The 13,833-nt window shown below is 35.4% G+C and overlaps 1 protein-coding gene across 2 annotated transcripts in view; it reads left to right on the top strand.

Moving 5' to 3' along the window:
* Window positions 1-13,833, top strand: part of PDCD6IP (programmed cell death 6 interacting protein) — a 74,192-nt gene that overhangs the window by 22,000 nt on the left and 38,359 nt on the right. Inside the window, exons 4-7 of one of the 2 annotated variants that reach the window (XM_005545501.5) lie at window positions 2,616-2,743; window positions 5,526-5,679; window positions 6,796-6,896; window positions 9,188-9,304. In XM_005545501.5, coding sequence (XP_005545558.3) covers window positions 2,616-2,743; window positions 5,526-5,679; window positions 6,796-6,896; window positions 9,188-9,304 — 500 coding nt within the window. Of the gene's footprint in view, window positions 1-2,615; window positions 2,744-5,525; window positions 5,680-6,795; window positions 6,897-9,172; window positions 9,305-13,833 lie in introns of both variants that reach the window. The other variant, XM_005545500.5, reaches the window with a different exon arrangement.

Raw genomic sequence — 13,833 nt, 5'->3', positions numbered from 1 at the left:
TACTCAGGAGGCTGAGGCAGGAGAATGGCGGGAACCCGGGAGGCGGAGCTTGCAGTGAGCCGAGATCGCGCCGCTGCACTCCAGCCTGGGCAACAGCGTGAGACTCCGTCTCAAAAAAAAAAAAAAAAAAAATGTTTTTAATTTTTAGGAGCTTTTTCTTATTAATTAAGAAAATCCTGTTCTTTTATGGATGTACTATCTTTGAATCTCTTTAAGGAATGCTAATGTTTATGTCTGCTTTAGTTTAGAATGAGGAGACTAGAATGGTTTGGAAGCAAGTTGAAAACTGGCCATTATTACATAGGAGGCCACCAAAGTACTGTAACAAGGAGGGCTTTACTTTATGGCACTACTCTGTGGTACAAACATACAAATGTAGTGTTCTGATTCTCCTAGATGGTTTGTTCAGTGTTTTTTGTAAGGAACCTTATTTTGCCTGGTGGTCAATGTCTTGCACATTATGCAAGATCTTGAATTCCAAAGTGATTGAATTCTGTAAGTAACAGGGAGATATTATAGATTCTTTTTTAAAAGTTATTTTTCAATTGTGATACAATATACATAATATACCTTCTTAACCCTTTTAAGTGTACACTTCAGTGTGCATATTCAGTGTACATGTACATTTACATTATTGTGCAAACATCATCTTGAGAACTCTTTTTCACCTTACAAAACTGAAACTCTGCCCAGTAAATGATAACTTCACAGACTGGGGGTGGTGGCTCATGCCTGTAATTCAAGCATTTTGGGAGGCCAAGTTGGGAGGATTGCTTGAACCAAGGAGTTTAAGACCAGCCTAGGCAACATAGTGAGTCACTGTCTCTACAAAAAATACAGAAATTAGCTGGGTGTGGTGGCCTGTGCCTGTAGTCCTAGCTACTCAGGAAGCTGAGGCAGGAAGATCGATTGAGCCCAAGAGGTAGAGGCTGCAATGAGTGTGATTGCACTAGTGCACTCCAGCCTGTGTGACAGAATGAGACCCTGTCTCAAAAGGAAAAAAAAAAATTATAATGTCCCATTCTTCCCTCAGCCCTTGGCAACTACCATTCTTTCTGTCTCTGAATTTAACTATAGAATCATAGACTGCATTTAAAAAGTTTCACTACATCAAGTTTGTTATCTTAATCATTTTTAAGTGTACAGTTCACTAGTGTTGGGTGTTTTTCACATTGTTGTAGAATACATCCAGAACTTTTTCATCTTGCAAATCTGAAATAATGTACTCATTGAACAACAGTCCGTCTCCCCCTACCACCATCCCTGATAACCATCATTCTGATTTCTGTCTCTATGAATTTGATTACTCTAGGTAACTCATATAAGTGGAATCATACAATATTTGTCTTTTTGTGGCTGACTTATTGCACTTAGCTTAATGTCCTCAAGATTCATCCCTGTTATAGCATATGATTTCCTTCTTGTTTAAGGCTCACTAATATTCCATTGTATGTATATACTACATTTTGTTTATACATTCATCAGTCCACAGACACTTGAGTTGCTTTCATGTTTGGCTATTGTGAATAATGCTGCTATGAACATGGGCATACATATATCTCTTTGAGACTCCGCTTTCATTATTTTTGGGGGTGTATACCCAAAAGTGGAATTGCTGGATAAAATAGCAATTCTATTTTTAATATTTTGAGGACCTGCCATATTGTTTTCCACAGTAGTTGCACTTTTTTTATTTTTTATTTTGAGACAGGGTCTTGCTCTGTCGCTCAGGCTGGAGTATAGTGGCGTGATCATAGCTCACTGCAGCCTTGAACTCTTGGGCTCAAATGGTCCTCTTGCCTCCGAGTAGGTAGGACTACAGACATGTACCACCATACCTGGCTGATTAAAAACTTTTTTTTTTTTGTAGAGATGGGGTCTTGCTGTGTTGCTCAGGCTGACCTCAAACTCTTGGCTTCAAGAGATCCTCCTGCCTCAGCCTACTAAAGTGCTGGGATTACAAGAGTAAGCCACCATACCCAATCACCAGTTTGCATTCCCTCCAACAGTACATGAGGGTTCCAGTTTGTATCTTCATCAATGCTTATTTTCTGTTTGTTTTTTAATAGGAGCTATCCTAAGTGGATGTGAGGTGTGTAGATTTTTTATCAGAGTTGGGTTTTAGCCCATCTAATCTGCTAGCTCTTTGAGAAATGTATTTGCCTGAGGGAGTAAAGCATAAGGCCAGCTAGGAGTAATTGCATTGACTTAGATTTGTGGTAATGAGGAACTGGTTTGACTGTGGTGGGACAATGATTTTGAGAGTTGGTGGAAAAATGGAAATAATTATTCAAATTTAAGAAACTGAGAGAAATGACATGAAAATGACTTTTGCATTTGAATTTGATTGTAATAGAAATGTGGAAGTAAAGGGAAGGAGAGAAAGAATAACTTACTGTTCTTTAGCGTTTTAGGTGATGGGAATATTGTTGTGGAAATAAATGCCTGTAAGGGCAGCTTGAAATGTGGGAGCATATGACAGCAAGAAAACAGGTCTGGAAACTTGTTTTTGTGAGAGTTAGCGGGATGACAGAGGTCATAGTATTTCTCTTTGAAACATTTGTTTTCTTTAGAAAAAATAATCTGATAAATTTTTCCTTCTTAATTTTTTACAGCTCTTGCAAGCTTAGGATATGAAAAGAGCTGTGTGTTGTTCAATTGTGCAGCCTTAGCTAGCCAAATTGCAGCAGAACAGAACCTGGATAATGATGAAGGATTGAAAATCGCTGCTAAGCATTACCAGGTATGCGGAAAAGTAGTTACTGCAATAATGATCAACACTAAATTGGATTAAGTGGAAAATAGTTTGCATTTAGGTTTATAGATACTTCTTACCCAACAGATGTTTTCTTAAATGAATGCACTTTTAAAATGAATTGATTCTTACTGTTGAAGCCCTTAGATAAACTGTCTATAGACCAAGTCTGTTTTTCCTCATTGTTTTATACCCAGCACCTAGCACAGTGCCTGGCACATAATAGAGGCTCAATAATTGTTGGTTGAAGAAATTATGAAATGTCTGAGATTTCATCTCAGGCATTTAGGGTAAATCCATTTTAAATAAATTACCTAATTTAAAAAATTTGTACATTATTTTCATATATTTTCTTAGAGTGAGACACACTTGAAATTTCACTGTTACAAAAATAAAGACAAGAAATTGGCAAGAAAATAAAATTTTAACTTTGAGACATGTGGAGAGGTCATATTTAAATGTAGTCAGACACGTAATGTTCATAAGTTACCTAACTATTTTACATACTAATCATTTACTAATATGGCATGTTATTTTGTGGCAGTTGTTTTATTATTTATTCAGCTTTTTTTTTGTTTTGGTTAAAAAAATGATTAGTGTCAAGTAATATATATATAATCATGTTGTCATTTTATATTACTTTCTAATTTGCAAAGTGTTTTCGTGTACATTATTTGACCCTCAGATAAACCTTGCAATGTATGTCATATAATGTCATTCCCATTTTACATATGAGGAGACTAAAGGTCAGAAGTCTTAATATAGCAGTCCATTTGGGTTTCAGTAGTTCTGATTCCAAATTTCATGTAATTCCAAATTTCATGTAATTCCAAATGTCCTTCCACTATTTCACCCCCAAACCTCCCATGAAATTTGCTTGTCTCAAAGATAGTCTGCTTTTTCCTATTGTTTATGTTTAAGGGAGAGGTGAGTAATGCTATTCTGAGAAAGTAAAAGGAAAATGTACCTTAAGGAAACAACATGCTCCAAATTGTGGCTTGCCTTACAGTTTTGAATAGGCATAGATGACAAACATAATGCATATGCTGTTTCTTTTTGAGGCTATACATGGCAAATATTTTAAAATGTGAAAACGAACTGGGCGTGGTGGCTCACGCCTGTAGTCCCAGGACTTTGGGAGGCTAAGGTGGGCAGATCATGAGGTCAGGAGTTCCAGACCAGCCTGGCCAACATGGTGAAACCTGTCTCTATTAAAAATAGAAAAATTAGCTGGGTGTGGTGGCGGGTGCCTGTAATCTGAGCTACTCGGGAGGCTGAGGCAGGAGAATCGCTTGATCCCGGGAGGCGGAGGTTGCAGTGAGCTGAGATTGTGCCATTGCACTCTAGTCTGGGTGACAAGAGCAAGACTCTGTCTCAAAATAAATAAGATAAAATAGTGAAAACGAAGTAAAATTTTATTTAGCTTTTGGTTAACTGTAACTCAGTTAATTGGTATATGATATTTTAGAAAGGTCATTCAGAATTATGAAAGAAACATTCCATTCTGTGAGTGTTCACAGCAGGGCACCTGGTATCATGGAAAGATAACTGGTGGTATTAGCCTAGGTCCTTATCTAGGCTGCTCGCCACCCAGAAGCTTTGTGCCATTGGGCAAGGTCTTTAACCTCTTTAGTACCTCCAGTTCCTCATCTGTAAATGAGAGACTCAGACACCTAGCTGTTCTAGACTTTGATTCACTAGTTTACTAAACAAGTTCAGTTGTTCGTTCCTAGCAGATACTCTAGTCTTATAATACTTAATGACTGCAAACATGCTTTTCATTTTAATACATTTGACTTTGAGTTTTCTCTGTGTTGTCTATTTATCTAACTCATGACATTTTTTTTTTTCCTTGTTTGAGATGGAGTCTCGCTTTGTTGCCCAGGCAGGAGTACAATGGCATGATCTTGGCTCACTGCAACCTCTGCCTCCTGGCTTCAAGCGATTATCCTGCCTCAGCCTCCTGAGCAGCTGGGATTACAAGTGTGTGCCATCAAAAATTTTTGTATTTTTAGTAGAGATGGGGTTTCATCATTTTGTCCAGGCTGGTCTTGAACTCCTGACCTCAGGTGATCCGCCTGCCTCAGCCTTCCAAGGTGCTGGGATTACAGGCGTGAGCCACTGCGCCCGGCCAACTCATGACACATTTTAATCCCAGACTGACTTCTTTCTTTTTCTTAGTATAATTTGTTTCATAGAAGCAAAATTATTTCAGTATTAACAAAATATAATTGAGATGAGAAATCTGAAGGGGAACGTTTCGCTAGGGAGCTCTGAAGGCCAGACGGAAATCACTAGCAATGGGTAGTAATGCTGTTCCTCAGAGGACTAGGTGTATGTGCTATTTGGGGTGTCCCCTAACTATGGCATGTTTAATTATTTGTAGGATGAATTTGTTTGGGACCAAAACAAGAGTATTGCAGTACTAAAAATATTTTAATGGTTATCCCTGCGTCTATTCTCATGTTAATTTTGAGGAAGTGTATCTAAAAATAGCTTAATCAGATTGTTCCATTGGTTTACTTTGTTTTTCCTTGTAATTTACTTTTATTTTTTGTTAAATCTCTTCTTACGCTATAGAGTTTTAGAAAGATAACCTTATTGTCTGTAGGTCAGATGTTTTAGATTGGTTTTGCATAATATAAAAATTTAAATATATTAAGTGTTCACTGAGTTAACATTTGAAGTGACTTTTATATGTAACAGTAGGAAATTAAGTCTTGCTGAGTTCCTGTAGGTTTTAAAGAAATTCTTTTTCCCCCCCCTTTAGTTTGCTAGTGGTGCCTTTTTACATATTAAAGAGACGGTTTTATCTGCCTTAAATCGAGAGCCTACTGTGGACATATCTCCAGATACTGTTGGGACCCTCAGTCTTATTATGCTGGCACAGGCTCAAGAAGTATTTTTTTTAAAAGCCACAAGAGGTAACTCCAATTTGTCTTCCATTTCGTTGCATGTGAAAAGAAGCGATAAGGCTTTTAAATTAAGAAAGTGATTAGAATATATGTTCAGTGTTGAGCTTTCCTTCTTGAACTTGATATATGGATTATTGAAAATTTTTAGCTATCCTTTTCTGAATTTGTGGCACAAATGCACATTTAAGAATGTAGGCTGTGTTTGAAGTCATGAAATGGATCGTTAGTAATTGTCTTTAAACACTCCATTCTGGAATAGTATTTATGTATGTTTTTAACATGTCAAACATTTATTTGCAAATATTTATTGGGTACTTACTCTGTGCCAGTCACTGTTCTAGTTTCTAGATAAACAGTTAGAAAACAACCTTATGTTTTGGCGACAGGAGAGATGATAAGCAAGAATTAAGTTGCCAGGCTAATTTCATAAATAATTGCTATAAAAAATAAGAAAGAATTATATGACAGTGGCTGGTGGTATGGTTATGGGATAGGGATGTAGGGGAAGCTGTGCTAATTTTAGATTCGTTAGTCAAGAAGGCTTTCTTTCAGGAGGTCCTGTTTAAAGTAGACCTAAATGACAAGAAGGAACTATCCAGGCACAGTCCCTGGCCCTGGGAATGAGGGAATAAGAATAATTCTTATAAGGCATATAAGTTTAGATTGAAATATAGGCTGAATATATAAGTACAGAGAAATTGAAAATAAGAGATAAGTCATCATGTGGAAGAAATAGGAATTGGAATACTTTTTTCTTTTAAAATAACAACTTATATTGAGATAGAATTTATATACACTGAAGTTCGCCCTTTTTAAGTGTACAACATAAGATTTTTAGTATATTCGTAGAGTTTTGATTACCACTATCTTATTTTAGAACATTACCATCATCCCAAAAAGAAGCTGTGTACCCATTAGCAGTCACTCCTCATTCCCTTTTCCTCCACTGCTGGCAACCACTAATCTATTTTGTCTGTTTTAAATTTTGTGCAGAAAATGTGATTTATCAAGAAAGACGTTTTAAGATGCGTGTACAAACTTGTGATCTCAATGTTTATACTGAGACATGTCAGATTAACTCATATTTATTTTAATTATAATGGTCAACTTCGTATTGTATTCCAGATAAAATGAAAGATGCCATCATAGCTAAATTGGCTAATCAGGCTGCAGATTATTTTGGTGATGCTTTCAAACAGTGTCAATACAAAGATACTCTCCCCAAGGTCAGTTATTGTTTTTATAAACACTTGCTTACTTTGCATGTGGAAATATTTAGATTTTTTTGTGTATAAGAAGCAAGTTGAAACTTATGAAGAAATTTGAAGTTTTATTATAGTTATCTGAAGTATATAGTAGAAATAGTTTTTTTCTTTCTTTTTTTTTTTTTTAATTTAAGATGCATGAACAGTTCTTTTATATTTAGGGGATGTCTTTGTCTTTACCTTTTACTAAACTTGTTTTTCCAAGCTAGAACTCTTTCTGGAAAATGTTGACCATCTGTTTTTAATACTTTTATCAAATCAAGGGATTGTGTAGTTCTGAATCATTGGTGACTTGGTACAAGCGTATATACTTGAGCATGTTGATTATTCACACTTTTAATTATTGTCCTGTTTTCTTAAAGATGGGTCTTAAAGCGCAGAAACAGACATAAAGAAAAAAGGAAAAGAAAACTTAACAAATTCATCTGATACTTTGATTAGAATTAAGTTTTGCCAACAGGGATAAAAAAAATTGGGCTGCTAATGGACAGCTAAGGAAAAGCAACCATCTTAAACCACATATCACAGGAAGTATAATGTTTTAATGTAAACCTTTCTGAAGTGTCAATTGAAAAGACTCTTTAGTGATGATCATTTAATGACAAAGCAAATCACTAACAGGTACATTTGGAATGATTAATAAAGAAAACTTAAAGTTTGAGTGAAATATATGTTTCAACTACTTCCTTCAGAAATGTTCAAGGAATTAGTTTCATCATATGGTATCTGTTACATGATTTTTTTTTTTGGTAGGGGAATTTATGGATTTATAAGTCATGTTCAGGAATCTTTGTACATTAAAAAATTGCAGACAACTTGGGGGCAAAGTAAAAATGCAGATAAGTGCATCAGCAGTACTTATTACTCAGAAAATGATCAATAAGGAATTAATGTGACGATTCCTGGGGATTTAAGATACACCAAGAGCCTAGTAGAAATTTGCCCAGGACTCTTGGGTATTAGTAGCCTTCCTCTTAAAAAGAGACTCGGGATCTCCTCTCATGTTTTTTTCATCTGAAAGACCTCATGTTCAGCTGCACAGTGTTCCGTTACTTCCTGTTGGGCCATTAGTTCAGTCCTGTCATGGAGAGAAGAATGTCACCTACAAAGACTTGGAAGCTACCTCTGCAGCATTCCTGGTATTCCTTGAAAATCTCCTGTTTCAGAATCAAGTTGCTCCAGCCTTACCCTGAGAATTGGCATGAGTGTAGTTTGAAATTTAGATGTCTTTTATTTTTTCCTTTTTACTAATAAAGCTCATAAGGTATTTTCATATTCTAGTTATAAAACTGAAATGTCTGCAAGTAGTGATCCAGGAAGGTAGGAAATTATTCCCTGGGAGACAGGAAAGCACACAAGGTAGTAATTCAGTTTTTGATTCTTTTACATTTTTTATTTAGACAGTGATTGTCTATCCTAATTCTTTGTATTTCTTAATATCATATACTTCCTAAAAGCAGTGAGGTTACAGGTTAGGATTTGGCATTTTGGAAGAGCCACTGCTAGTATAATTGCTTTTCTGCTTTATGTCTTTGGATCTTTTAAAATTAATTTTGACTGGAATTATTTTCAAAACAAATAGGCAAAATAGCACTTTATCATTATCATTGGTCATATACTTAGTGCATTTGTCTATATGTTTTTGAGTACATGATACTGAAATATTAGTGTATCTATGATACTGAATCATTTTTATATGGCTAAAATCATCTTTAGTAAGAACCCTCGTAGGATATGAATTTAAGTGAGAATTTACTGTCTTTTTTTTAAAACATGATGAAACTTTCATCTATAGAGCAATTTCATTAGTATTTGTGAGTAATGATGGTTTAGTTAACTCTACAGGCTGGGTAAGGGCTCATAAGAAAGCTTCTAAAGCCCTGTGCTTGGTGTTCCTCTGTGAATGTCCATTCTACTTCTCTTTCTAATAATGCATGCTTTTCTTTCTTTTTGTAAACAAAATGTTGACTTCATGGATCAATTAAAGAGAATTGTAAAAACCTAAATTGGCTTCAGTTAACAGTTAAAAAAAGCCCCTTCAATTGGAAGAAAAAAAATTTAATTCATACATTTCAGTCCATACAAAATCATGTTGTCTTCTCTGTTTACACCTAATTACTAACCTTAATCTCTAAACCATTAATGGGGTGATTCTAATTTCTGTCTTCTTTTCCTTTTTCTTCCTGCATCCCATGTTGTCTGTGATGGTTTGTGTGGTTGGACTCTCCCCTGGTCAGTATTTTTATTTCCAGGAGGTGTTCCCTGTCTTGGCTGCAAAGCACTGTATCATGCAGGCCAATGCTGAGTACCATCAGTCTATCCTGGCAAAACAGCAGAAGAAATTTGGAGAAGAAATTGCAAGGTTACAGGTGAGTCTCTTGGTAATAAATATTTAAGTAACTAACTTGGATCTCTTTTTTTTTTTCCTAGTGAGATTTCCAAGTTTGCCCATAAAAACCTTTCCCATTAATCACCCCTATCAACAGCGACAATGATTGTTTTTATCTTTAGACTTTATCTACTGCGTGTTTCTTTGAGGTCTCATATTTTATCTAAAAAATTCATGCAAAATTTGCATTCAGTTCTCTTTTTTAGTCCATATTTATTTTAATGTAAAAATAATTCTAAATTAATTGCCATCTGCAGATTGTTATCTTTAGACTTTACTGCATGTTTTTTTGAGGGCTCATATTTTTTCTGAAAAATTCATGCAAAATTTGCATTCAGTTCTCTTTTTTATTCATGTTTATTTTAGCGTAAAAATAATTCTAAATTAATTGCCATGCTCCAGGAGTATGTGTAGTGTTTAACTTGTGGACTGGTCTTTGTCTAAACTGGGCCTATACTTCCATTACTTGAGGACAGTGGAGAGATGTGTGTACATATATATATACACACCCAGATACACATATATATACACACACACACACACATACATATATATATATATCTATCTTGTGAATAGCCAAGTACCGTCTGTGCAGTTGTATTCATACTGTTGGCATTGGGGTTGTCAGAAACTTGCTGTGAGATTATGGCACCTGAGGCAACTTGCCAGCAGGAGCAAGAGCTGTTTGTATGAGTTGTTTGTGTTTTGAGTATTAGTAGGCAGAGGATAGAAATATGACTTAGGGCATTTGAGTTAGGGAAGTTTAAATATGTACTGATTATTAGAAGATACTGTGGTTGTCTTGGTTCATTTTGTGCTGTTATAGCAGAATACCACAGACTGGGTAATTGATAAAGAACAGAAATTTGTCACAATTCTGAAGACTGGGAAGTCCAATGTCAAAGTGCTGGCACCTGGTGAGGGACTTTGTGCTGTGTCACCTGTGATGAAAGGTAGAAGGGCAAGAGAGTGCTAGTGAGTGAGAGAGAGCAAGAGGGGAGCCGAACTGCTTAACGAAGCCCCTCTCTTGATAACTAACCCTCTCCCTTGATGATGACATTAATCCATTCATGAGGGCAGAGCCCTCTTGATCTAATCACCTCTTATTATGTCCCCATGTCCCAACACTTTGGGATTGGGAGCGCATGAACTTGGGGGACACATTCAGACCATAACAATGGAAATGTTGTTTAGGAGGTTCAGATTCATTAATTAGCCTTTTCATGGGGAAACATCTTACAGTGACCAAATGAGAGAAAGACTTTTTAAAAAAGTCAAACCCAGATTTGTCTGGGGCTTCACTTTGATTACAGTAACTTAGATTCATATATAAAAATGATTCTGAACAAGGAATTTGTGGAAAGAATTTTTTTTTTAAGGCTAGCATATTTAAATTATAAGTTTAGTTTCTTTATTTTCTGGTTTCTGGGACTATTAGATTTAAGTAAGCCCATATTTAGTCTCTATAATATAATCAGTCAGAGAAAGAACTCCTTCTGAAATTTAATCTCATTTTTAAGTACCCCTGAAAATGGAAATTATTTCAAATTCACACAATGGGAGAGAGGTAAACACTTCCTCAGTTATAGACACATAGATTTAGCAGCTTTAGTTTTACAGCTTTATTTATAGGTTAAAAGTTAAGACAGAAGTTGGGTGTGATGGCACCTGCCTGTAGTCTAGCTACTTGGGAGGTTGAAGTGGGAGGATCATTTGAAGCTAGTAGTTTGAGGTCAGCGTGGACAATATAGTGACACCCCTTCTCAAAAAAGTTAACACAGAACACACTCACTGGTCCATATTTCAAAGGACAGTTATTCTTAATTGATTTACACTCCCAAGAAGGCAAACAGAACAGACAAGAAGTTGACCAATAAACCATACTCTCTGTAGTTTCTCATTCAGGAGAGAATAATACCCCATGATTCTGATGGAGATCATTAGGAGGTCACACTATTAAACCAACTTTCTAGTTTTGGCTACTAGCAAAGAGAAATAACTTACTGGTCCTATGCAAACCAGAAATGAAAATAAAATCACAATCAGGAAAATCAAAACAATAGATAAAATGGCAGCAATGGTAAAATTACTGCTTGGAATCACTTCTGGGGCCAAGAAAAATTGTACCTGAGCTTAATACAGCTCATGAGTTGCAGTTCTTGAACAGTGCAGTTTATGTGGCCCCAGAAGATGGATCTTCTTGGTCATCTTGGTGGATCTTCAAAGATGATGAAATACAATTTTCAAAAAGATATAGAAATACACACATATACACACAGATACAAAAACATGACTCACATAGAATGACTACATGTCAAAGATTTATTTGACTCATTAATGAAGGACCTAGCAAGATTGTAAATCGATTTTGTGCAAGTGTTTTCTTAGTTATGATACTAGGTTGTAGGTATTAAGGAGATTGTCCTTATAGAAAGAATACTTGCTGATGTGTTTAGGGATGAGGGCTCATAACATCTAACTTCAGTTTCAGATAGTTCTGCAATAAAAGAAAAAAAGGTACATGATTATGTGTTTGTATGGGAAAGGAATAGATAAAGCAAATGTGGCAAAATGGTAATTGTTGAACCTACGTAATTATTTTGTGGGCTTGCAATTTTTCAAAATGGGGAAAATAGGTATATATAAGATTATATAGTTTAATTCCTGTTCCTCTTTTTCCCTCCATCCATTATTCCCACTGCCCCATAGTTAATTTCCATTAATTTCTTTTTTCTTTTTCTTTCTTTGAAATAGAAGCAAATATATACATACACAACACACACATACATACACACACACACATTGCATATTCTCACTTCTCATTCTTACTGAAGTGGTAGTATGCTATTAATATATACAGTGTTACATACCTTCTTTTCTCATATAACAATGTATCCTGAAGGTCTCTTCATCTTAATTCAGCAGTAGCTAGACCATCCTTAGAGCTGCATTATACTTCACTGTGTAAACCACAGTTTATTGCTGTCTCCTATTGCTGGATACTTGAATGTTTCCAAGATTCACTATTATAAACAGTGCTACAGTAAAAAATCACGTACACAAGTTATTTTGTACTTCAGCAGGTGTCTTAGCTTAGGCTGCCATAAGAAAACCATAGACTGGGTGGTTTAAACAACAGAAATTTATTTTCTCATAGTTCTGGAGCCTGGAAATCCAAGGTCAGGGTGCCAGTATGGTCATATTCCGGTGAGATTTACAGATGGCCTTCTCTCTGTGTCCTCATATGGTGAACAGCAAGACCAAGCCCTCTGGTGTCTCTTCTTATGAGGGCACCAATCCCCTGTGAGGCCCCACCTTCGTGACCTCATCTAAACCCCATTATTTTCCAGAGGTCCCATGTTCAAATACCATCACATTAGGAGTTAGGGATTCAAAATAAGAAATTTGGGGAACACAGTCCCGTACATAGCAGCAGGTATATCTTAAATAAATTAATAGAAATGAGATGGCTGATAGCAAAATATAAATATGTCTGTAATTTGTTATATATTTGGATTGTTCATCCACTTGGAATTTATCCTGATGTGTGGTGCTAGATAGGGATCCAGTTTTTAAAGTCTTCTTCCAAATGGCTAGCCAGTTGTCCCCAAACCATTTATTATAATAGCCTTGTTTTCCTCACTGATATGAGATTCTGACTTTCTCACACATTAGATTCATGGTATGTACTGGGATCTATTTCTGCTTTTGTTGTTTCATTGACGTGTTTATCTGTTCATACTCCAGTTCCATATCATTTTAGTTGTTTATACTAGACTGTTTTAATGTCTGATAGGTATTATTATCTCTTATTTTTTGAATTTTTCTGCCTATTCTTGCTTGTTTTTTGAATTTTGTCATTTTCTGAATTTTCTTGACTACTATTGCATATGTTTCTTCATATGAAATTTTTTTTGTGTTTAACTATTATGGAAAACATCAAACATATATAAAAGTATGATCATTGAATTTCCATTACGCAACTTAAGTGATTATCAGTATTTCACTATTTTGTGTTTTAGCTATTTCCCCTTTCCTTCTTATTTTTTGGAGTATTTTACAACTATCTCACCTATCATGTCATTCTTAAGTTTTTTAGCCTGTATCTCTAAGAGATAAAGATTTTAAAAAATTAAAATACAAAAATTTAAACAATTAAAAAATTTTGTTAGATGGCTCATTATCCCAATCTAACAAAATTAATATTAATATGAATTAGTAGTCATAATCCAGTATTATCCACATCTAGTTTAGTTTTCCCTGATTTTTTTCTCAGGGGTCTTGGTTTGTTCAAATCAGGATCCACACAAAGTCTTCACTTTGCATTTGGTTGATATGCTCTCTGAATCTTTAATTTGTAACAGCCTTCTCCTTCCCAACTTCTGTGTTGAGTTTTCTTCACTTTTTCTTGTTTTGTATGTTTTTTTACTACGATTTCTGTGATGTCTATTTTCCCTTTTGCTCCTCGTATAAATGTCTCAGTCTTGCTTTCTTAAATTTGTGTTTTTC

Source organism: Macaca fascicularis, chromosome 2, assembly GCF_037993035.2.
Source record: "Macaca fascicularis isolate 582-1 chromosome 2, T2T-MFA8v1.1".
Taxonomy (NCBI): Eukaryota; Metazoa; Chordata; class Mammalia; order Primates; family Cercopithecidae; genus Macaca; species Macaca fascicularis.
The sequence above is the reverse complement of the archived record's forward strand: the minus strand, read 5'-3'. Positions and strand labels throughout refer to the sequence as shown.